Here is a 27,006-nt window from a genome sequence, read left to right as displayed (position 1 = left end):
AGCTACTCGTTTCCCTTGATGGTGTCTGATGCTGGATTCTGTAAAAATATCTTTATATAACCCGTTTTACTCTATCATTTAAATTTACTCTTACAGGACTTAAGTGCAACATACACTGGCCATATCATATAGTGTTTCATTATAGATCAGGCGACACCCGCTGCACACATCGGACAAGCTGTACAGACAGAGGAGGTAGTCAAGGTACATGAGCTGAGATGTGTTGAAATAAAATGTCTGCTTTTTTTTAAAAAAAAAGTTGGCATGCATTGATGCTAGCAAATAGGACAATTGCATATCCTGACGCAGCAGATGCCCTTAAAGGATAAGTCTGGTGACATTCTATATTTTTCTTGTTGCCTACAAATCCCATCAAAAGAACAAAACAACAATGAATTAATCCTACTATTGTCTGTGTAGCCAAAGACTGATATAGCTTATCCCGCTTTGCCATAGAGCTCCTTTATTGTCCAAAAACGATTAAAAACAAATCAGTGAGTAAAGCCGTTGCACTGGGTGACATGCTCGCATGAAAATAGTTCCCTGCAAATGCACAACTTACTCCTGTTTGAGTAACACTTTTTTCAAGTTTTACATCTTTATGAGGAGCAAATGGGTGGATCCAAACTGGAGAAATTTGGACTTGTTGGGGGTGTTAGATGAAAAGTTACACAATCTACATGTCATTCTCACCCAGAGCAAAAATAGATGACTTCCCCAAAAAGTTCATATACTCTGTATGAACATGGATGTTATTCTCATGTTTCCATTTCTGTCTCATTTCTGCTCTTTTTTAAACAGACATTTACTCTGTTGCTTGAAATATCTTCAGAGATTTTTGTCAAGCTGAAAAGATAAATCATGTTATTGTGTAAAAGAAGCCACTAACAAAGACATCATTACTTGGAGAGGGACTGCAAATGTGCATTGTGGCGTGAAAGGGAAAAGCCAATGTCTGAAGATTCAAAGAAAACAAACAGTGATGTCACATGTGGGATCTTAAAGGATACTTTCCTGGACTTTCAACAGCCACCCTGTAGCCCTGGTAGCTTTTGGTGGGGTGGAAGTTGAAGATAAAGAGCACATTTGCCCTGTCAAACACAATGATCTTGTCCTCTTCATGCGCAATGCTGACTTGGGCCTGGAGGGGGGAAAAAAGAGAGAGAAAAGAAAAGTTAATGAAATATTTCTTCATGAATAATCATTACCTTTTTTCATCTTGGATTTAGAGAGTTACAATGGGGCACATCATATCAGTGGACTACACATTTCTAAATAGACTGAGTAACATTTCCACATCAAATTTCAGGTGGCACTCATCAGCAGAAAGCAGTGGCCCAGGGAGGTGCGATGCACACGCTGTCAGCTTTAGACAGCTGCACATGATAAAGCCGCCACTCTCCTGTGGAGCGAGCTACTATTAACGTGTCATTAGCAGAGATTATCAATGTCACCCAACCCCCTATTTTTAGTGCCTTGTTCCCCAAGCCAATTTCAGGGCAGCATATTCACGGCTGAATGAGAAGATAAGCACCCCTGAAACTGGACCGGCAGAGAGGTTAAGAAAGGAGCTGACAGTCTAAAGTCTTTTACAGAATCTATTTCTACATGAGAAGTCAACAAATTTGGAGTGACATCAGGCTCATCTGTATGGGTCTAACTGCTTTAGCATTAGAAAACAAATATAACCTGCAAGTATCAATTTGTGACCCGATTAGCATTTATAGTAAATTCATATTTATACTTAAATAAATAAATGTAAATGAAATCAACTGACTTGGTGTTAATTAAAAAAATATTCTGATTAAATTAGAAAATGTCAGTTTGTTATCTAAATGATCATTTTTAGTGTGCAACATGAAATATATCCCCCTAAGATGTAAACATATGGTCATTTGATGTGAAAGCAATGTCTTCTAGTTTGAGGTGAGATCTGAGGGCTTGACAAGTTTCTGTTTCTGTCACTGCAGCATCATGCTGACCTTAAACAACAGTATCAAGTGAAACTTGGCCAGGCAATGAAAGCAGAGTAAATCCCAAGACCTCCAATGACCTCAATATTAGAAAATTAGAAGTATATCCTTTATGTTATCAAAAATCTGAATGTTGAGTGTCACAGAGAGCCTTTATTATTTCAAATTAAGTTGTCATAAATAAACAAAACTATCTTATGGGCAGCTGTAATGGTCCCATCATGCACTTTTTGTGTGTCACCAGTTGAGTAATGCTGGTACAGTATAAATAGAACATACTGCACAGTGATGCCACAGTCTGCGTGCTAGTGTGTACTGGTTGGACACCTCAAGTGATGCCATCTCTGCACCAACTGGAGCTTTAGCTCATGTTCAGACTTTGACTTTTTAAAGCCCACAGCTGCACATCTTCAAAGACATGGTTACAGATCATACTTTTAAAGAAAAGTCCCTGTATGTGTCCTCTTTCCGCTTAGTTCATTTACGCCTACAGTGGGACAACATGGAGAACTGCCGACAGCCCCTCTTCTGATTACCATTTTAACTACAAAACGCCCTTGGACCCTCTCACCATGGTGAACTATTGAAAGGAGATGTAGAATATTCCCACTAAGCACGATTACCTTGGTAGTGTCATTGATAAGCGGTACAAAGGATTCAGACTCATCTGGTTATTACAGAATCTTTGAGCAGTTATTGGCATAATCTGTGAGTGATGTTCTAGGTCAAGTCTTTTGGTGATATTGCATCAATCTCTGAGTGAGAAATGTTCATTTAAGCTGCTTCAGAGTACTGAGAATGCAGGGTCAGCTAGTCATAACACCAATTACATACCTTACTTTTGGTTTAGTTTAACATAGTGCTTACTTTGATACATGTGTCTACTATGATAAAGCTCGAACTACTCTACTTTAAAAATATTAATCTCCAACTGGTCTTTAATTACACAGGGACACAAGGATAGGAATTGTCTTATTTTAATAATGTTATACAACTCACTTGGACTAAACAAAGGTACCTTTTGGAAGGTCAGAAAGGGCCATTTATATTTTGTTTCCTTGTGATAATTTGTTTTTTAAATTTCAAACAACAACCTTGTTGTACTGAGACAATTAAATTATCATTTAAGAACAATTTTTTGTCTTATTAATCAGTGATGATTTTTTGATTTTTGAAATCCAGACAACAGGCTGTCTAAACCTTTTCGGATGAATAACGATGAACTATTTGGCAACTTAATATAACTTTTTCTCACGTGTGATCGAAGACACATAGAGCCTGTCATGTTGTGATCACAGGAATACATAACATGAAAACTAATTACACGCACATCTTCTCCAACCTTCTATAAGTCATAAGCAAATACTGCCCTTATTCAGTGTTTTGCTCAAGAACACTTCAACAGGGTAAACTCTTGCTGTCAGAGGTATTCCTGCTCCCTACACCTTCCAGAACAACTTCAAGAACATAATTAAATGATGTCTTAAGTGTGCATTGTAGAGCTGTAATCCACTATATGGTTTTACATAAAAAGGAATACAAACAGTCTTGAAGCACTGATGCCAAATGTATACATATTCCATGCCAGTAGCAACCTTAGGGATCATTATTCCCTCTCATTACCCCAACAAGGAGCACAGAAATCACTCAGACTCTGCTGTTTCTTTGCCTCCAAAGCTGATTTACCCAGTTGTAAAGGGTTGAAAAGGTTCCAGTAAGTCAGAACACACTTCTAATTGATGGACCAATATGCAGAAATGATCCTTTGGAACCAGACATGTCTGTAATTATGCTCTTTGATACATTTAATCCTCTGCTGCATTTTTCTGTCTGCCAATGAGGAATACACAGGTCAGAGCGTAACGCAGCAAGGTGAAGTAGCTCTAATCTGAGGACTGATTCTCTGGGATGTGAGGGAGAAAAACATATTTTTTTCTCTCCCGTAGGCTTGAATTGCAGGAAAAGAGAGAAGCTGCTGGATGAGAGTGAAATCTGTGATGTCTGTTCAACTTCACAGCAGCCACAGAAAGAAGGCATTTCCAAAATAAACTCTCTTTATGGTGCATTTATCTCCACCTGCCTAAGACCTAGAGTACTCTCTAATTTGGAAACAGCAATGCAACAGTGCAACAGTGGCCACTTGGAAATCAATTTGTTCTTTAACAAGACTACGTAAAAACCTACAATTTGGCTGGACTGTGTATGAAAAACTAGAGGACTTTTAGTTTCAAATGATGGATACAGGAAGCAGTGATATGTGGTGACCAAGTCCCCAGTAAGTGCGCTGGGCTTTGTCTGAAGTCAATTTGACATAGGGCCTTTCTCAATACCAACATCTGTCAATATCAAAGGATGTTGACCAGCCGATGATCCCAGGACTACGGCAGGAGAACGAGCAGTCTACCCTTCCGTCGCCACCAGACTGACCGAGTTTTGAATGAGATTGATTAGGACTGCTGACAAGGGACCAGCAGTGATGTTAAGGCTAGTGCATGGAATGAATATCTACTGGCGGCAGCGTGACGACAGCGTATATCATAATTTGTTGTATAAAAATATGCCTATTAAATATGTTTGAACTTGGTGCGTCAGCTTAAAACTGTGTGATTCATGTCATGTAACATGTCGTCTCCTTGTACATCGCCTGGTTACCATCAAACATGGACATCACCAGCATTTTTCCACAGCAGACTTTATGGTGCTATTGTAAGAAGGGGTGAGTTAAGATTAAGGCTTTTTTAATATGTTTTATATATTATTTCACTTACCCACCACAACTCAAATAGTTTTACCATGAACATGGAAGTGCTTTCATGGAAGTGCTTTATTTGGAAAAGACATTACACACATGTAACATGCGTAAATTGATAGTAAGTGACACTGACAACAGCACATAGATCCTCTTTCCTCATGTAAATGTCACACAATAGTCTTCTTTGGTAGGTAATTGTGGCACTATCCACTCGCCATACAGGAGTCCTGCTGCTAGCAGCTGAGATGACGCCAATCTCATGCTGCCAGCGGCTCCTCACATCTGACTGACTACATATTTGCAATCTAAATGGTTACTTTCTCGACTGAACAAAATATTAAAACTCACTCAGTCAGTCTGGGACAGACATTTGCGTCCATTCCATATGTGGCAAAAAAATGGTGCTGTGACATTATGTTCGTGTGAATTTGTCATTGAGAGTGTCTGGACAGAGCCAACTGTACAGTGAGTGTGTGATGTTCTTACAGGTGCTGAAGCCAGCCAGCCGTACTTGTCTTCTGTACGGTTCATGTCCCGGTCAAAGGCGTAGAGCTGACGGTAGCGGAGGTGCTCCATTTCCACTAGGTTGAACTGCCGCCGGGCATATTGGTAACTATACCCGTTCCCTTCTCTGGGGAAATCCAGCCACTCAGGATGGCCAAACTCATTCCCTGCAACACAGAGAATGTTATTAAAGAATGTACATAATGAAGGGAAAGGCAGAGTGTCTGTAAATTAGCATACCCTAAAGTACCATGCTGTGCTATATGAGGTTCTTTTCAGGTCTTGTTCAATTTTTAACAAGACAAAAAAGACATAGATCAAAGAGACCACAGTCTGTGACAGTCTGCGACCTTTTTATAACCCCAGCAGAGGTTAGTATTTTCCATATTAAAACAGAGCCCCAAAGCTCTCCTAACATTTTCACCAACTGCAGAGTGCCAACCTTCCTGTCACACAGGAACATGCCCTTTCATGAATAAAACTTAAAAAAAGCCAACACAAGTGAAAATACTGTGCAAAGAAATCCTATAGCTTTCATTTAAGTCTCACTTTTTCAACTAATATATGTAAAAATAATTCACCAGGTTATATTTATATAATATTTCTTCACAACAGAGAGCAACTTCAAGTCAATCCTGGAAATGAGGAGAAACTGCAAAGAACTATTCACAAGTCTGACACAAAGTAAACACAAATCAGTCAGGAGATCTGTCTTTATCACACTGTTGATTAACTCATGTTTATCAAAACATTATCTAAATTTCCACAATATTCTGCCACCTCACTATGACCACTACTATTTTACTTTGAATGTAACTACTCCAGAAGATTGTTCATCTTCTTTTAATTGAGAGGGGAAGCAAACAAGGGCTAGAGTAAAAACTTCAGACTAGCATCAAAGACAGAGAAAGAGTCCAGATGTACAGCTGAATGCATACTGCAGAAGTGTAGGAAACAACCGTCCTGATGGTACTATCCTGTCACACCGGGAGATGAGATAATGAATCCGTCATCGGATGTCACAACAACATCATAAAACAACAGCTGGGATAATTGAATTCCCGGCAGAGGAAGAAACACTTAGACAAGAGACAGAGGAAGATGCATGACAACAGAATAGAGGCTAGTTGTTTATTTGGTGCTAAGAGCCCCTACCTCCTTTAAAAAAATCTGAGTGATGGGATGAAGTGGAACTGACAGCAAATTCTAATGGAATACATTACGTAGGTGTTAAAGAAGTATCAAACAATAAGGCCTGGACTGCCAACAGAACAAGCCTACTGCAGCACTTGCCTAGGAATTAGGGCAGCAAAGACATGAGAGAGAGAGAGAGAGAGAGAGAGAGAGAGAGAGAGAGAGAGAGAGAGAGAGAGAGAGAGAGAGAGAGAGAGAGAGAGAGAGAGAGAGAGAGAGAGAGAGAGAGAGAAGAGGAGAGCGGGAAAGAGAGAGCCTTTTCTTGTGACATCTGCATGAATAACAAGCCTCCCACACAGCTGAACTTGAAATGTAAAGGAGAGAATTACACCTCAGACTTGCTCCACTGGCAGTCAAAGGCAGACTGTCTTCCCTGCACTCCACCAAGAGGAATGTGTACACTACACATTCATTGTGCATGTGAAATTCCTGTGTTGTTATTTCCCATGGAAATAATCTTACCAAGCACAGTTACAATACTGTATACTGTATTTAGTTAAGGATTTGTGGAAAAAAGTCAAACATTGTAGATCGCATGGATATGGCTTTTGGGACTGTGTGGCTCTTGGGTTAGGTTTCATGCCAATCTGACCATTAGTTTTCACAATATGATGGTCACAAACCAAGAATTGAGGTTACAACATAACATATTTGATGAAGGAATACCACAGTGTTTAAGCATCTACCATGGATGGCCATGAATCCTTTTGGTGTGATCATCTTGATTCCTTTTCAAAGAATAATAAGATCGGCTGATACCATAAGGTACCATAGTTCAGTTTCAGACAGGCTATGTCTTTCAAGCCTCTCTGCTTCACAGTAGACTGAAATTTGCCTATAGTGCATGTGCTCAGCCAGTCAGGATGAGTTTATTCAACCATCCTTTGTGAGTGGGCAGCAGTTGCGCTGCTCCTCATCTACTTTTCTCCATCCCGTCCCGGTTTGCTCACTAGTGTCACCTCAGGCCTGCTGCCACTGGCACATGCTGAAGTATATGGACCGCCTGGCTTTGTCATCAAATTACAAAAAGACAGCAGTGATATAATTGCTCTCCGCATTCCCCATGGATGAAGCTCAGGTGTAATCACTGCACTGTAGTGTGGCAGCAATTATGACCCCCCAGATCCTTGCTAGTGTGCCCTACCTTAGTAAATGAACACAACTTCAGGACTGAAGACAATACCTTCTTGTTTTTCCCATGCTGGGATGGTGGTGAGGCAGAACTTTCCCTGTGTTTTCAAGTCTGTGTCTAACACCATCAACAGTAAGCTTTACCTTTGTGGCTCTCTTCACTGGGCAAACCTTTTTTCTAGAGGGCACCTCCAAGCCAGTTTTCATAACCCATAAGCCTGAATAAATCTAAGAGTGTGTGAAGGCAACATAACAGGAGTTTTTTTTTTTTTTTTTAACAGATTAAGGTTACCATCTTTGACAGAGTTGTTGCACAGCAAATGAGCTATTTCACCAGGGATATTGCAGCCACTGCGCACTATGTCATGGCCCTACCTACAGGTGACAACTGATGGGTCTGCTGGGCATGACTGTCCTCAAGGAAAAAGACACGGAAGATCTCCTGAGTGCTCTGCTGCCACTAGGGGATGTCTTAAGTGACAATCTCCCCAACAACTCAGTGTCTTAAGAGACTGGAGGATCAAATAACCAATTTAAAGCACCTTTCTAAGCTGTCTAAATCATCCTCCACCTCTGCTCCACAACCACATCACTGCACTGTTTGAACAATACACATGGTTTTTCAATGTGTATTGAACCGAGAGCCTTGCATCGACCAATATAATAGGATACATTGTACTCAGGGGTTAAAGTGGGATTTGGTAGGTGGGGGATCCCTAAGATCCAATGTAGAGTGCAGCGGGGAAAAATGACTCACCTCAAAATAACTCCCAAATTGATTTGTACTGTGAGCTCCGGTGGACTTGTTTTCTTTATGGACAGATATGTGATCAGCTGACCCACCCATTTCTTGACATATTTTTCTGGAGCCCACTGGTCCAAAGGAGGCCCAACCGAAGCAATGAACATCAGTGCTAAGACCTTGTTGATTTGTAGTTGTCTCCTTAGTGGCGTTATTGTTCATTTCAGAGAATCTTCTTTCACAGTCAGCACTGCTAACAGCAAGTGATTTTACTGCTTGTTACAGTTTCAGCAGCCCATCAGTCACAGGAATTTTTGGATGCTCCTTTGAATCTCTGTATCTCTGTATGACACCAGAAAATCTGATGTCAAAAAGGTCACAGAGCTGTCTTATGTCCCCCTACCCATAAAACATTGGTAAAGGTGATGGCCCCTGCTTTTGGCATAGGAACGTTGATTTGGTCAAAAAATGGTGTTTCATTCTCAGTCACCATTTGTGTGCACATGCTGTCAGTGAGTGCTTTATAAAATTTCTGGAGGTTGATGGATTTCTGCCTTAAGGCATTTTTCAGTGTTCCCCCGTGGAAGCTTCCAAATTCAACAGCTTCAACAGCCTGTCTGTAGTGTGGTCCAGGATTGTGTTGTCTGGCCAGAAAAACATCAGTTTGTCCCTTAATAATGTTCACAGCATGAGATAATGTTATGTCCCTTGACTGCAAACTTTTAGACAAATCTTTTAGCTCCTCCAGAGCATCAAGCATAAGACCCATGTTCTTTATGAAGTCACGTGAACACAGCTTTGTCCCTAAAACATGCATCTGTTATTTGAACTGCATTCAGTATCTTCACTTTTGGTGCTTTTCAGTTCTCTCAGACTTTTGGGGGACTGGTGGTAGAGACAATATAATTTGTCCATACAACTTGAAAAATTGTTAATTTCAGTGCAGTGCTTGAAATCATCCCCAACAGACAGCTCCAGTCTGTGGTTTAAATGCCAGGCAATCAGATGTGGGAACTTGCTTTTCAGCCTGGTAAAGACTCTAGCCTTTCTCCCCAACATCACCGAATCTCCATCGGAGCAAAATCCAACCAAACACTCATTTAGAAAGGCATCATCAAGGCCATGACTTATTAAACAGTTCAAAAGAGCCTCAGTAATGCCTTCAGTATTATGACTTATTAAACAGTTCAAAAGAGCCTCAGTAATGCCTTCTGCATTATAACTGTATATCCAAGTTCCACCAAGTCTGAAAGAAGTAGTTGGCTCAGAATTATTAACTCCTCTTGTGCCTTAAGTAAACTTGAATCTAACACTTTTTCTGATCTCTTTTCAAGTATTGCAACTGCCTGTTTGTGATTCTGTGAAAACCGGTGTTCATGTATTTTTTTTCTTTTTTTTGGCAATGATGTCAATTGTGTGGCTTCTGTTGAAGAAATTTTGCAGTTTTGACATTCGCCAGAAAAAGAGTCCCTTTGTGATCCTTTTCTAAAAAACACCAAGTGATGTAGCACTTTTGCATATAGAGCATCCTAACTTCTTGTTAGAGGCAAAAATAAATGGATATGCTTGTTTGAATAGTCATAGTGAGAAACTCTCCAACAATCTGGCAAATTCTGTTCTGTGTGTGTGCTGCTACTCTGGGCTGTGCTGCTGCTGGTTTCTCTCTGGGAGGTCAGAAGCAGTCTTGGGTTGTCTAGTTTATTGTCAATGGAGTGGATGTTGGTGAGGAAGACTGACAGGAGAGCTGGTCAATTGGGTTTAGCTTAGGGTGGTCGTTCTCAGGGGGCGATGCCAAGGTCTTGTGACCTGGTGTCCGCAGAGAGCCGAGGGAACGCAGATTCTCCAACATATCACATAGCCTCCTACGTCTCCACTGTATTACCATATATCACAGTATATGCACAAGCATATTAGACTGCAGTGTAGTGACAGTTGTGGTTGACATTTTTTTTTTTTAAAAATGCAGTGATGATCGTAATGAGCATGGCATGAGGTAGGCATCATATGACGGCGGTATTACGGTAATGCGGTTATCATCACAGCCCTAGCTGCAGCTACTCTTGGCTATGCTGCTGCTGGTGTGGCTTTGGGCTGTGCAGCACTTGAATTAAGGGAATAACATCAACAACACATATCCATTGTCTGATTAAAAACAATTCTAAAATGAATGACATTACTTACTGTATGCAAGCTTTAAATTTCTTTCAGTCCTTACCCTTGAAAATAATCTGTCATCTTTCTCCTCTCTATCTTCCATCTTTCTCCATCTTTGAGAGTGAAGTTATCACAAATTAATGTTAATAATGTACTTTCTTAACTGGGAAGTGCTCATCCCAATTTCCACGCATGAATCCACTGAGGGGATGAGAACGGAAAAAGGAAGTGTTGAGTGTGGGGGCGGGGCTGTCGGGTGACATTACTTTCTGATTTGTTGAGCGAGTATCCTGATGGCATCTGCTGGAAGGAACGCCAGGCTGCAGCACACAAAGAAATGAACTCGCTTGACATTATTATGTATGAAACTGCCAATCAGATTTATTTACTTATTAATCAAAGGTGCCGGAATGCCTTTCTGGAGCGTTCCAGCCCACTTTTACCCCTGATTTTACTGTTAAAGCCTTTGTGTGCTCAGTATGTTTCTGACAACCACGCTCACTTCACGCAGGGATGGGACAGGTGTGAAGAGGTATGAATGTAGGCAAGGTTTGAACTGCTCTCATTTCATGTTAACGTAACTTCTTCCATCACTTTTCATGTGTACAACTGAGTACAACACCACTGACTGTTGACAAACTGTCTCAAAGGGCATTATCCTCATTTGAATGATCCATAACATCTTGCCCCTCTTTATAACAACAGGCTTTTCATGTGGCTTTTCAGAGCAGGTACAGACAATTTCACCTTCAGACATGGTCAGACACATGTGAAGGCTATCAGACCTAATTAGTTTAAAGCATACTGAGACCTTTAGAACCTAGCCCTGAAAAAGCAACCCTTTGCACCTGTGGTATGTGGCAATGACTCAGGTGCTGAGATGTACAACAGCAGGTAATGGGGGGGCATTGTTGCAGGCCAGTGGTGACAATGGCAAGATTGCCTCTCAAAGGTCCTGACAGGGGCAAAGTGGTGTGTACAGGATTAATAGCAGCTGTTGTGCACATCCAAGAAGCAGGTGCACAGTAAATAATTTAAAGCTATAATGCTAAATCAGTGCGTGTCTATGCATTTAAGAAACCAAGTTTTTAGCCACCTTTCTTTTATGTCTACAGTCAATCTGGTTTTAATGCATACTGTGGGGTCTGGCTGTCGCCTCTCCTCTGTTTTGAAGAAAGGGCTGGGGGATGGGCAGGTGAGTGGCAGATCATTACTGGTTGTGTTAGAGGGAAAAGCCTGTGTGAGGTTTAACAACAGTTATAACAGCAGGACACATGACAACTCTAGCTGGCAGGAAGAGCCTGGTAACAAGTTACCCTCCATCAGCCACTGAAGACTAATTTGATGAGGAGTTGTATTGTATCAATGCTACTATTTCATTAGTGCTGCCCCATTGTGTTGAATAAGCACATTCTCATAGGCTGGGCACATACTTGCACATTTCAGTCTGTAGAACAGGGAGGATGAGTGGCTAAACCTACAGAGCCTGGTATAAGTGTTCCACTTGTAATCGTAGAATTAGAATTGCAATGGAAAACTATACAGTCTACTTTTTCAAAACACTTGAAAAAGGCAAGTAAGAAACCGGGAACTATGTTGAATGAAATATTTCAAGGATATGCTACAATGTGACACCTTTTTTTTTATTTTACAAACGAGGTCACTGTAAGCATGGCATTCTCTGTATGCAGGTAGCATTCACATGTTATCAAGATGTGTCAAGAGGAAGCGATGGTATCAAAGAATACTGTCAATCCCTGTGCTAGAGGCTCCACCCTTTAAGTAGCAACTAAGGAATAAGCTCAATGATTACCTCAGCGAGCTCATTTTTCAAGAGAAAAAAAAAAAAAAAAAAACTACATTCAGACACGCTTTCACTGCCAGATATCAATATGTGATGTTTAATGCATAATTTATTATTTTGGTACACTCACTGTCCCTCACTGTCACATCAACATATACAGCACTTTTGAGTTCCTACATTTCTCAGAATGACTTCGGACATCCACTAGGGAAATGGGCTCTCTGTGTTGCACTGCATTGCATATGGTGTGTGTAGGTGGCGAGAGTGAGAGCAACTACAGTGGCATTGTACATTTTTTCTGGCAAAGAAAAAAAAAGAGAAATGGATCAATATAGCAGTGTGTAATGAACTGTTCAGACTGAGGACAAGCCATCAGGGAGGTTTTTGTACTTAATAATAATAATAATAATAATAATAATAATAGTAATATATAGTTTATTCATACAGAACTAATCAAAACCAGCAATTACAAACTGCTTTACAGGGCAAACATCCACATGCCACTGATTCAACCATGTGCCATGTGTATTTTATACTAATCAGATTTTGAGCATGTAGTGCATCCACACCGGAAAAGTGACAAAATTAAGTATTCTCAATGCAGTGCATACTGAATCTATTTGATTTATAGATGTATGCTGTTTATGGACTCTATTGTCCCTAAATGCAATGCACAGCAGAAATGAAGGAGCTATTTGCAGCTGCATAAAAATCAAAACAAATTGTGGATGGTGGACGAAAAAACTTCGGTATGATCTCAGGAAACAAACAAAAGTATTAAATATGCAGAAAACAGTTTGCTTTCTCTTTGTGAAGTTTAACTGGCAGCAGCTTTTTAAAGTTGTGGTTTGATTGACACCTGTCAGCTGTCTTGCCTTTTATCCCTTCCTATTAGGACAGAATGGGAAAGTACATTGATTTATCGGATACTAACTGCAAATCCAGTTGGATTTACAGTTAGTGGCATGGTGGTGCAGTAGTTAGCACTGTTGTTCAGTGGTAAAAAGGTTGGGCCGGATGGGCTCTTTCTGTGTGGAGTTTGCCCTCGTCCCTCAGAAATCTCCATGACACATTATACCCCTGCAGGCCAATGTCAAGCCATTGGTTTCCCTGCACCTTATTTTTTATGTGTGCAATGTTTTTATGTGATAAATCCTCTAAGACAACCTTTCTGATGGAAAAGATTACTTTTGGTCTATGTTCGCAGCCATAGTGATCATAGATACTGATAACAGATATGTAATAACAATTTCACATCACTCATTTGCTGTTGGCAACAATTTCCCCCAATTATACAGCAATACAATACGCATTTTGTCATTATTTAATACAAATTACAGTGTGAACTATTGCTCATGGCCAGCTATTGCTATTAGTGCATGCTTTTTGTGACCACCAGGGAAAATAAGTTTTGATTTCAAGCGCCGGTAAGCACAGCGTCACTCGCTGTCAGTCATTGAAATAAATTTTGTTTTCATTTCCCCCCACAGGCCCATATAGCACTGATGATGCAGAATAGGTCACCAAAACTGTCCAATGAATAAGTTACCTGTCAGTCCATGTGACTTAAGTTTATGACTCTTGGTTTGTTTGTAATAAGTCAATATAAACCCTTAATGGTCTAGAACCAAAAGGCAACAATGGATCATTTTTTTTCTTTGGTTCAAACGGAGGTAACTGAACTACAGATGTGAGCACAGTCAGGGCAAAATAATGAGCGTATAAAGAAGCTGTTACTCCATGCTGCACTTGAAATATTTCAACACAATGTCAAGTCATCTACTGGCCTACACTTGCCCTGCACAAATAGGACCACCACCAAACAACAAAATGTACCCAGAAATGCAAAGTAACAGTTACTTAACAATGTGAAAATGTTTACTGTAATTGGACCTTTCCATTAATGAGCAGGCACCATTATGCTATTACCATCCACTTGCTCTGTGAGTGTGTGTGTCGGGTATACAGGCACATTAACACGCAAACACTAGGGTTAGAGGAAAAAACCCAAACAAAAACAGCATGGTCTACCTGCTAATCTCTGTCCAAGATGGCAAACTCAGATACAGGCCTGTACTTTGATAAAAGCTTCAAAAGAGCTACACTTCATTAACAGTGTAAGTGCACCAGCCTCTTTAACTTGTATTTACTTTCAGTTTCCCGATGTTATTATTTTATAAAGACTAGTGGAGATGATTGATTCCCTGTACAGCTTGATTCAGTGCCCCATGGAGGCCTTTGACTCTTCTTTTCATTTCAGCTTTAAAGAAACACATTGGACACACCTCCATAAGGTAATCATTTCCCTCTCCTCTTCGATAATACGGTAATGTTCCTCCCATATGCCTGCATTAATCACCATGATAATCACCTTCCTCTGCTTCCTCACAGCTGAAATAAACCAGATAGCACATTCTTTACAAGGATGATGGATTCCTACCCTGATATACACATAAATAAATTCATCATTTGTGTCTCATAATATACTCAAAGCTCTGTGATCTGAAACAAAATACTATGAGGGGTTCTTGTATAAAATATACAAATAATTTTCTTTGTAGAGATCATTAAAGGATAATTCCAGTTAATTACCATGCAGTTAATTATGATTAGTAATGAAATATCAGTAATAATCCCTCTTTGCACAGGAAAACTATGTGTGTGCACAACTACAGTAAGCACAACAGGTCAAAGTTGAAGTGCATGAACTGAAAAGGTAAAAATGTAATTATTCATCTTTGTTTTCTCTTCCTAGTAGGTTTGCCTAATCAAAGGGTTTGTTTAAAACCAGTCTGATCATGAGAATGTTCATGTTTCTTGCTCAATCAAAAGCATTTTTTAGGGATGTTGCTGCTTTCCCAGATCTCAGCAATAAACAGTGAGTATAATGTTAATGTTACCAATAGGGATGATGGCCAAAACTATAAAAGTAAGACCCAAGTTGTCACAAACTTGAGTAATCCTTTAAGGGATAAAAAACCTAGAAATACCACCTCATATGTAAATAATTTTCACATGCTGTCATAACTTAGAGACTGTGAAACTTTGTCGTAATTAGCGTATGAATTCTTGAGTTTTGGCCAAAAATGTGTATTGCGAGGTCACACTGACCTTGACCTTTGATCACTAAATTTGAATCAGTTCATTCTTGAGTCCAAGTGGATGTTTATGCCGGATGTAATTGAATTCCCTCAAGGTGTTCCTGAGATATCGCGTTCATGAGAATGTGACAGACGGACGAACAGACAGACGGACAAACATCCCGAAAACATAATGCCTCCGGCCATGGCTGTCATTGGCAAGGAGGTATAAAAAACAATTCAGAGTTGCTTATTTAACCAAAGAATCACTGTATATAAGGGAAACTAGGATAGGGATAATTTAATCTGATGTCCTTAACTTCAAACATAGTTTGGGTAGTAGAGTTTGCAGTTTAGGATTTAGTTTAGATTTTTATAAAAGCAGCATCTGAATGATAAAAATAAAAATTCCTGTGATCATCAGATTGCATGTGGTCCTTGCCCTGTTGGACTCTGATCTAATGATGTCACCAGGCCTCAGCAATGAAGTTGGTGATTAAAAGCTATTGTAAGCAATAACAATAATAGCTAGAACTATAAATATAAAAAAGAATATGTACACTTTATGTGACTTTTTGCTTTCATATGATATTTGATGCATAAATTTAGGGTGGTTCCAATAATGATATGATTAATTCGGGGCAACCATGTTTACACAAGGTTATGTCAGACAGCTTTTCAGCTGGCACATCCCATTACTCCTCTACACAGCCCTGCATGAGATAAGGGCCTGACAGTGACACAGTCCCCTCAGTAATTAGCAGCACAAGAAGGAGCCAAGGATCAATGTGTTTTCCATTGGAGGGATTCTGGTAAAGGAAGATCAATGAGGGAATCAGAGAGGATGGGAAGGCGAGAGTCACAGAAGGTTTTAGATGCAGTGCCAAAAAAAAGCTGCAGAAGTGATGCAATGATTATTTGCACTTGCTAGATTGATTTCTTGTTACAGTGTGAATGTACACTCCCACTCCCAGTTTACACATTAAATAAGTGTTACTGGTCCAACAGCAGAGGTGGGATTGGCACGTTCATCCAAAACCACCAGTCTGAAAACCCAGTTATTGTAGCTCTCAGTGAGATTATCTATTTGAAATGTGTGAGGAGGAAGCGCTGGTTTTCAATTCACCATCCAAGGCTGCAGTATAATGGTTGCCTGTTGCATTGTAACATTTCATGAATACTGAGTGCTGGGAGAAGTTTTGAGCTCAATAATTTAGACTGTAAATCTGCAAGGTTATCTTGAGTCTCTGTGAGCCTGAAAGTCAGGAAGTGCGAGCGCTTCCATTCTGTCCCTGCTGATGTAATGATAAAACCACTGAGGCGTTTCATTACTGCCACGCCACTTGGCGCTTTAATGTCATTGACACTCCAACATCCTTTACAGTATCCATCTCTCAGCATCTCAAATACTGATGTTCCCTCTGTCCTTTTGCTGTGCTGTGTTTGCTATTGGTCATGAGTAAATAAATGGGTTTTTCTAGGCTCGGCACTTCAAATTGATTTGCTTGCTCAAACAATTTACTCTTACTCAGCACTGGCTAAATGACTCTGCCGTCATTGATCCATTAACACGGCATGTCATCTTGGATTTACTTTTTTTTTTCTCAAGCATTTCCCTAATGCTCACCCAATGGCCTGAACTTTGGAAAGTTCTCAGGGCTGAACTTCAGTGCACTGTGTCTTTGCAGATTTTAACTTTTTTTTCCCAGCTCCTTCATTTTGTGTTCTTGAGAAAAAAAGTTTTAACTGTCATACATTATTACTATCATCAAAATACGATGGCACTACTCATTTACAAATCCAGACAGCAGTTCTCAAAAAAAGAGAGCAATATTCCTCTCTCTGCGTCCTTAATATTGGTCTCCTTTCTATATCTCTGCTCTTCAAACTGCTAAGCATTGCTAGATAGAATGGGGTAAATTAAAGTTTGAATTGGGAGTTTGCCTTATTTGGCTGAGTAAATCTGCAAATGCTTATTTGATGAAATGAAAAACAATTAGCCATAATTGCTTTGAAAAGGGTCATCTTATTTCACTATATTTGATTACTCTTCCTGTTCCCTATTAATACTGCAGAGGAGCCTGTCCTTTCCCTAAATCTATGACACAACACCTATGAACAAAAACTGGCAAAATTAACTGATGCATTAAAGGTTTATACAAAAGTAGATATGAAAAAGTCACAACTGCCCAATTGAATTGCTTAACTATCTACAATAAAGAGCATACAGGTCATCATAACCCCTTGAAAGAAATTTGAATAACTGAGGGAATAGAAACAGTCATGTGTCATAGAGTATTTATAAGCTCCTGCAGTAAAATTAGAAATAGCAACATAAAACAGGTGTCATTATACATTGTTAATATGTTGACACACATCCACACAAGAGAATATCCTTTTGCTACTTGTATATGTTTATGGAATTTGTAATAATATATGTGATTTGGCGAAATAAGGATTGGATGGTGAATGGACAAATCCTTCTATCTATTTTTCACAAAAGATGATTTATTGCCTTAATAATATCATTGTCAAATTGACAGTTCAAGTATTTTTTCACTTGCTTCATCAACTCCCGGTGACTCAGATGCTGCACTGATTGTCTGAGAGCAGATGTGGCACCAAAAATCCACAGGAGACAAAGCACTGAGTACAGCAGAGTGTGCCTTTTAGCTATACTTTAGCAAGAGAATCAGATGTAATTACTCTCAACTGTCCTTCAGCTGCCCACATGGGGTCAATTCTCTGACATCCTGTTCATTATGAGCTGCCCTGTTATGACTGTCCATCGAGAACAGCTGCTTTGTTTGTGCTCCTGCCCCCTCCCCCCCCCACACACATCAATCCACTTGGCGGAAATTCAACGGGTGTTTCTCTTTATCCTCATGTAAGATTGTACACTGTTGTGAATAATGACAATGAATCTACAGAGGCAGCACAGATGTTGTAGAAATATATACATTCTTTGGACTCAGAGTTTGACCCGATCACCTAGTCACCAGGTGGAGCTAAAATGCTGTGGATCACAAGTGTAGGCTGTATTTACATTAAGCAGGGAAACACATTCATCCAAGGTCAGCTTCTAACATCATTAATTATCACTTTATTATCTTTACCAGCAGGCCTTTATAGAGCCATGCCATAGCTCAGATGATGAGTTGAAAATGAGGAGCATCTCAACACTGACTGGGAATTAGATCCATTAAAAAAAGAGCCTATCTGATCTTAGACATCTTTTGTCCTGTATTTCACAATCAGCTCTGGAAAGTGAGTATTAACCAATGTCAACCCCACTTCAAAAGGTTCCTTTGATGCTTATCTTCAGCTATGACTCATTGGTGATGAACTACTCGAGATATATCCATGAAAGAAATATAACAAATCTAATAACTGAGCACTTTTCCCCAAATGGAAAAAAAAAAACATTACAAGGGCTACGTCAAGCTATTTTAAGAGTTTATGAATTAGGATTTCAAAGGTAAAGCTTTTTTTTTTGGTCTTAACCTGAAGCTAAAAAAACCCTACATATACACTATGACATAATGATATGTCCAAAAATAAATGACATTATAGCACAAAAGATAACACCTCTAACAGTAGCGCAAATGAACACAGTAGGGATAGTCTTATCAATTAAATATTTATACTGCAGCCTGTTTCTGCCTGTTGCCTGTGGAGGACTAGGATGGACAGGCGATTAAACGTGTGTTTATATCTGTTCGGTAAACACTTAGGGATTGTTGTGTCTGCCTGAGGGGAGAATCTAAAATTGAAGAAGAATACAGTGCATGAGAGGGATCTGAAATGATTCCCCTCACCTGTTTTAATAAAAAAAAAATGAACCAAACAGAGGGACACTGCCTCCTGACCGTTCAGCATTTCAATGTCATCTGAACCACACAGACGTGGTTGGGTTTTATACAGAAATATGATCTGATTGTATGATTGTAGGACATAATATATGCTTATATGACCGCAAATGACAATATGGCATCTAATATGATGCAATTTGATATGTTGTGTCAAATGTGTATAGTACATGATGTAAAGCGAAATTGACATGATTATGTTGATGCAGTATGTACATTATTTTGCAAATTTTATTGCAGAATTTTCAGTTTGAATGTGTGCAGATCAAATTCAGCCATGCAAAATATATAAATAATATAATATATAATATAACCACAGTATATTATGGCTGCAAGAAACAATTATTTTACTGTTGACAACAATTGTTTAGACTATATAATGTTGGAGAAAAAAAATGGCATTTTTGTTGGCCAAGTGATGTGAATTATTAATTAATTATCATAATTTTCTGTCAAGGAACAGATCATTTCAGCACTAAAATATACAATAAGACACTATACAAAAACAGGATCTTATTGAACTGCAGATAACAAGGCTAATAAAATATTACTTAATGACTACTTAATATTATCCATTGTAACATACAGCATCATTTATATGTAAGTGGAGTATCAGATTGTCTGTGTGCTACCGTGATGACTCACCCATGAAGTTGAGGTACCCTTCTCCACCCAGTCCGTGACAGAGGAGGCGGATCATCTTATGGAGTTGCAGGCCACGCTCAATGACGGGTGTCATGGGAGTCAGGGAGCTCATGTTGGTGTACATCTCCTTGTCCATCAGCCAGAAGGCCAGAGTCTTATCCCCAACCAGAGCCTGGAAAGGTAGGTCATCTTCTATTAATCACAGTGGGATAATGCAGACTGTATTGATGCTGTAGTAGGATCAGGTAGAAAATAGCCTACCTGGTCATGACTTTCGGCATAGGCTATGCTTTTCTCTGCGTAACGCCTGTTGATCAGTGTGTGGACAATATTGCCCATGTTCCAGTCCTCATCCTTTAACTCCTTCAGGATCTACACAGTGACAGAGAGGGCTTATTGAAAAAGGGTATGATAGATGTGCAGCTGAGAGATCCATTCAGGGTCTGACTGATGTCTAAAGCTCAGTATTTCAGTTCTGGCAGTCTTTCTACCTTTCTTAAGTTTTCTCTGGGTTACACTTCTTTCTCAGATCAATCTCTGTTTTGACATCTCTATATCCGCACTGTGAGTTATGTCTACCTTTGAATGGCGGTAATGGAGTTTTTAATAACTTCACCACAGCCCATGGGTAGTAAGGCATCAGCTCTCCCCACCTGAGATGGGCAAGGTCAGAGCCTCTCATCCAAACGGAGGGATTCAACAATAAATCCAACCATGGAATCAATGCCTGCCGCTGGCCAGTCTACATGCACACTTCCTGCCAGGGAGTCATTTTCAGAGGTCAGAAGGAAACAGAGGGTCACCGAAATACGCATCTCGAGCACATCTGCCCACACAGTGCTGTTATATGGTCACAAGAGCTGTTCCTAATCACTCACAGTTTCACAAGCAGACGAGAGCACAGGGCAAAGTAAAGATAACCATGTGTACAGCAGTGGGCACAAACATGATTTAAAGGGGACCTCATATATATATATTGTCATATATATAATGTTACAATGTTGGATGTTCATATTAAACATAGCCAAAATGTCAAATAATGAGGTAAACGTATATAGAAGTAATCCCTGTCAGCAAAAAGCATCGGCTTCAGACTGCTCTGAACGCTCGGTTTCCAACGTTTTTTTCTACTTTAAGCCTGAGCCGATGTCGGTTTGTGACAGATTTCTTTATATGGTCATCTGCTCCACACACAGTGCACCATTCACTGCTCCGCTCTGCCAACGTTATGGTGTTTTTCCATTGTTTTGGGGGTAGTCACATTGAGCCATGACTCGAGTTGAGCTGCCATGCTGTGAGTGTTTTTCCATTACATTGCACGGCAAAGTAAATAAGTTGTTTACCTGTCGGAGATGTGCTGGTTGTCTGCAGCTCTTCATCAAACATTATTATCACTGTGGCTGTTTCTGCTTGTACTATTCCTCCCTGCATTATTTTTAACTGATCCGCTAAACAGAGCTCCAAATATCTCCATGTGATGTTGTGTTGACTGGTTTTTTGCACTGCTGACGAAGGTGTGCGAATCTGGTGAGGAACACGTTTCATTTCCTGTAAATTCTTCACAATAAAGGTCTCCCGCTATTTAGTAATTTAAAAGGTTTTAATCAAGCGGTAACCTCTGGGGCTGAAAAATGAAGCCAATGCGGAAGTGCTAAAAACCTGCATTCTATCAAATGACCATCAGGGGGCGACTCTACTGGCTGTAAAAAGAAGTCTGATTGTATGGGAGTCTATGAGAAAATGACCCTACTTCTTATTACCTAAGTAAACTGTTTCCTAATGAGTTTATGGTCTCAATTGCTAGTTTCAAGTCTCCTTCAATACAGCATGGTGTTCATTTTGTACATTATGGACCGATTTAGAGTAAAATATACAATAAAGCAGCATATGCTTCAGGGTGTGGCTACTTTGTGATTTACAAGTCGTTACCACAGCGTCGTTACGTTGCTTATGTAACGTAACCATTGTGTATAGGCGTAGCTGCTGCTATTTCACAATGTGTTAAAAAAAGTCTGGTTGTAATAAAAGACCCATCAATGAGTTGGATAATAAGTTTTTCTGTTGAGTACAGTTTGTTTTAACAGTTTTAGACCTGTTTTTCACTAGCGAAAATTAGCATTAGCATAACTTTATATTGTGAATGCAACATGCTAACCAAGCTAGCAGCTAGCGCTAGGGTCAGTGCCACCCTCTCGTCCAAATACGGTCACTTCTGGCTCCAAAAATCAAACATGGCGACGGCCAATACCAAGATGGCAATGTTCAAATCGCTACACTCGGGGCTTCAAAACGGCAGTTCACAAACCAATGGGTGACCTCACGGTGATTATGTCCATATTTTTTACAGTCCATGGTTTTAATATGAAGCAGTAAAGCAGGAAAAGTTGGGTTTCCATCGGGGGTAACTTAACTCGACTCTGGTATGGCTGCCCCTCAGCAGGCTCCCAGAAAGCTGGCCAATCACAACAGATCGGGCTCATCGGGAGGGGGGTCTTAAAGAGACAGGAGCTAAGTCTGCCTGTTAAGAGACAGAGGCTGAACTGAGGGGCTGCATAAAGGGCCAGTATAATATAAATAAGAAGATTTTTGAACAGTGAATCATGCAAAGCTACTCTAGTGGAGTCCCAGAATAAAAATATGGAGCTGGAAATGAGCTGGAAATGAGTATAATAGGTCCCCTTTAATAAACTACTAAGAAGCTAGAAAGCCACAATACCAATATCATTCCTAAATGAAAAAAAAACAAACAAGAAAACTGAGAGCTTATGCCCTCCAAGAACCCTTGGTGATAGACATGCAGCCTGTCTGACTGGTGGGGGAGTCAGCAAGTCCATCTCAGTGACAGGCTTAAGTCTGCTCAGTGGAATTGGCCATGACAGCTGATTGACATGTCAGGAAACCTTTATATTACTCTACAGAGCCATAATCCTCCGAGTAAAGAGAATAAATTGTGCCGATCAATATGTCTGAGATGAACTGGCTGGTCCACCTAAATAGAGGCTATCCCACTCTATACATCACCATCTGTTCACATTCACTCTTCTTCACCTTAGCCATGTGTGGCCATATTTGTCATTGCCAATGCCACCAGAAAACCTCAGCAAGGCCTATCTATTTAACGTACGGATAGGTGTGGGAACATCAAAGGTTCATGCTCTTATGAAATGTACACATTTTGTCTTTTTAAAGTTTAGGACATGCTTGAAATTAAACAGAGAGGACTGGAGGTTGTCAAAAGCAGACTGCAACCTAGAAAAGGCCTGGTATATAGTAGGGCTGATGGCATGCAGGATGGTATCATCCGCATAAAAAATAACATTTAAGTGCTGAATTAGAAAACAAATATTATTTATGTAAAGAGTAAATAGCAGTGGACCTAATATTGATCCTTGAGGGAAACCTTTATCAACAATTTGGGGGCTTGATTTGAAACCAACAGCAACAGCAGTTTGGACTCTATCCAACAGTTATGACTTCAAACAGCTGTAAGCAGAAACATCAAAACCCACAGAAAGCAGCTCATTAAACAAAATTTTGTGGTCAGCAGCATTACAACATATACTACAAAGAGTGCAGCACAGTGTTGCTCTTTATCAAGCAGGTCAATAATGTCTTCCGCAATAGCAGTTGCAGCAGTTATTGCACTGTGACCCGGTCTAAAGCCTGACTCCTGAGGCTGAAGGACATTATTATCCTCCAGGAGACCACGTAGTTGTGATTTTGGACAGATAGGACTTCATGCAATGGGAGCTGCTTTCCATAGGGTTCGAGAATTTTACCTGAAGTAAAGGTTGAATCAAAAATGTGTACACGCGCTGCAGTAATGACAAGGTCAAAATGATCCTTACCAGGAGACTTTCCTGTGTTTAAGTTTATCAGTGCATTATATACCTCTGAGTACTGTATGTGACAGGTTCCAAGTGAAAATTTGCTCTTATGGTTCAAGTTAGGATTTTGTGAGTTTTGTCTCTGACAGTGTGTATGGACAGGTTTTCATGTCACATTCTGCAATGAAATGCTTATTAAAAGCTTCAGTCATGTCACTTTTATTAATAATGGGCTCATTTTCACCTATAATTACTGGTGGGAGCAGTGTGTTCTTTAAGGATTTTATGTATTTTCAGAATGCAGCTCCATTACAGTTGCACTTTGAGAGGGAAGATAGGTAACTGTCGGATTTAGCTTTTCTTATAAAGGCACCGTTCCTCTGCTGTCTGAAGTTCTGCCAGACAGTGTTTGTGCCAGAAGCTCTAGCAATGGAACAAAGTTTATTTCTATTATGTATAGCTAGAGCAAGTTCAGGAGAAAACCAAGGGTTTGATCAATTTTTTATTCTAAACGTTTTGTAAGGAGCATGACTGTCAGCAGTATGGGTAAATATTTTAGAAAAATAATGTAGTGCTGAATCTAGGTCTTGAAAAGGAGATGTTTTTCCAAAAAGACATACAATATTAAAACTAATTGGATATGTGCAAGGAAGAACAATGCCAATGGGGCTTACACAAAGTCCTCTCCAGAATGTAAAAAATAAGAAGGAAAAAGACAGGTATAATACATATCGTACAATTAAAAAAAGGGATTCAAAAAATGAATCAAATGTTTTAAAAAGCATGTTATTTGGCATCATTAATGAGCTGCTTTTTAAAATTGATGTTGAAGACAAAATAAATGGCTTTATATTTGATGTAATGGTATATTGCTAATGATAAGTATGACCATAAGGTAAATGATAGTCCTTTGAACACCTATTAGAACATGAATGAAGGTCTGAAAATGGATTGAAACAAGGCCAGGTCAAAACCTCGTATATGGCTGGACTGTGTATGAAACACTAGAGGGCTTTTAATGTGTACATTGCCTGGTTACCATCAGACATGGACATTGCAGCATTTTTAGGATGGTTGTTTTTATGTATGTTTAAGTTTATTTATTTGTATGGCACTTTTCATACAGTAGTTGTAAATCAATATGCTGTACAAATAAGAAAAACATTAAAAATACTTAAAATACATTGCACCAGATTTTGGGTGTATACTATATGGTGCTGTTGTAAGAATGGTTGAGTTAAGATTTAGGCTATTATTTATATGTTTTATATATTATTTCACTTCACCACAACCAAAAAAATTGTTTTAATGCATTAACTATCAAGTTAATCATTAATACTAAGTGTAAATGACTCCAATATAGTGTGTTTCATGTGTGTAAAGTTTGCATTTGTGAATGTATTTGTTATATTGCTTTTATTTTATTTATCATGAACATGGAAGTGCTTTATTTTGAGAAGACACTAAACGCATGCAACATGGAAATTGATAGTAAGTCACACTGGTGACAGCGCATAGATCCTCTTTTCTCACCTAAATGTCACACAACCGTCTCCTTTGGTAGGTGGCACTACTCTCGCCTGAAAAAATATTAAAACATAAAGTGACAAATTAACAGCCCTACAGCAAAAATTATAACAGCTTAATCTCTGCCATTGCTGCTGGCTGTCTGTTGATGCAAAATGCATTCTGAGATACTTAGCTTCAGCCAACCAGTGGTGTGATTTCATCACTCAGTCAGGGCTGGCCCCGCTGTTGCGGTCCAGCCAAAAATTAGGAAACCATCAGGGAGATATGAGATACATACATACACTTATAAGTATCTTATAAGTACAGGAACACAGGTGTGAAAAATATCAACACTGTTTCTTAGACATCAAGATATGGGTCAGGACTTACTCAAGACCTTTTTCTGAATGAAAAGTATCTTGTTAAGGCAGATGAGTTGGTAGCATCCCAGATAATATCCCAGGTTAATATGCAAATAAAAATGCTGGTTTCTTTTTTCCCCCACCAGTTTCAATATAAAAGCTAAACAGCTGAATCTGCAGAATATACCCCGGGGATCATCCTGGCTGCCTCCTCATCCACGTGCAATCAGACACTTTACACTTCCTTATGAATCATTACAATTCAATTCAACCGCAAAAGTGGTCTGGGAGCAATTAATTTGGGAGTGGGAGTGTCGGCGCAGAGACAGGAGTGACTGGGCTGACGACTACCCTACCACCAGCTCACCCACATCAGCCCCGACCAGCCGAGCTCCCTGGCACCACTGACACTCCACTTCATCAATGATAATGAGAAGTGCACAAATCTTACTTTACAAGCCTGCTGTCAGGAGCCAACCAGAGTGCCCAGATTAATTAGGCAGAGCCAGAAATAAAATTTAAAAAATCTCGCAGTGCAAGATGAGGTCATCTAACTGCAAACTGACATGCTGTGACTGATTCAAGAGCCTCTCTACTACCATCACATGTTGCTGGGAAGGACTTTGAGGCAGAGATGTGTTTAGTGTAAAGCTCTTGCCTGAGCATCCTGCCTCTCCTGTCTTTGCAAACACTGTGTTTGAGTTTGTGTTGCTATGGGGACATCCTCTCTCTACACATACAGCGCCGCCCCCAGAGGTGAGTAGAGAACCAAGGTGTATGCTCAATCCCATGGATCAAGCTAATGCCTCCCTATATTTATATTTTTACAGTTTTGGAAATTAATGAACTTTCTGCCCACACAAATGTCTTTGCCGGAGTCTTCACTCAGCTGAAAGGCACTCTTTAGCTCACCTCAGTTCTCCTGTAATAAGCCTTGCTGCAGTAGCGCGTGCCGTCTAAATCCTGCATACCGGTTAACACCATACAGGAAAGCCTTAGAGGGCAATTAGCTGATAAAATAAAGCAAGATGAAGCTGTAATGTTGCTGTTAAAGGAGACGAGCGGCGGGTGACGCCAGGCGAGGGGGTCAAAGAGAGTGGGCGCCCTTTAAAGACTGGCGGTGAAGCCGCTGACATGTTTACGTAAACAAGCTGTAGTCCATCATCACTTGCCAGAGGCCTGAATTTCATTAAATTATGTTAATTGAAAGCGTTTCCAATATGATGGACACAGCAAAGTATCTGGACCAGAGATGGATTTCTCAGACTAATAACGAGAGAACTGTGCAGTCTTATATTTTCATTCAATTAAAATAAACAGAGGAAAAGAAACAAAAAATGGGACAATTGACTCATAGGTCATTCAAGTTGAAGAGCTAAGAGAAGCAGAGGGATGCCGGAGAATTCTCTGCATCGCCTTCTCTTTTTCTAGCTGCGACCAGCGAGCCCTCTACCTCCTCC

The 27,006-nt window shown here is 39.8% G+C and overlaps 1 protein-coding gene across 1 annotated transcript in view; it reads right to left on the bottom strand.

Moving 5' to 3' along the window:
- The window catches only part of gbe1b (glucan (1,4-alpha-), branching enzyme 1b), a 91,540-nt gene that overhangs the window by 23,171 nt on the left and 41,363 nt on the right, over positions 1-27,006 (bottom strand). Inside the window, exons 11-14 of the mRNA XM_067595223.1 lie at positions 20,110-20,220; positions 19,849-20,020; positions 5,212-5,396; positions 1,011-1,141 (exon numbers count right to left, since the gene is read on the bottom strand). Coding sequence (XP_067451324.1) covers positions 1,011-1,141; positions 5,212-5,396; positions 19,849-20,020; positions 20,110-20,220 — 599 coding nt within the window. The remainder of the gene's footprint in view (positions 1-1,010; positions 1,142-5,211; positions 5,397-19,848; positions 20,021-20,109; positions 20,221-27,006) is intronic.

This window comes from Thunnus thynnus, chromosome 7 (genome assembly GCF_963924715.1).
Source record: "Thunnus thynnus chromosome 7, fThuThy2.1, whole genome shotgun sequence".
NCBI classification, from domain to species: Eukaryota; Metazoa; Chordata; class Actinopteri; order Scombriformes; family Scombridae; genus Thunnus; species Thunnus thynnus.
This window is presented reverse-complemented; position numbering and strand designations above follow the sequence as displayed.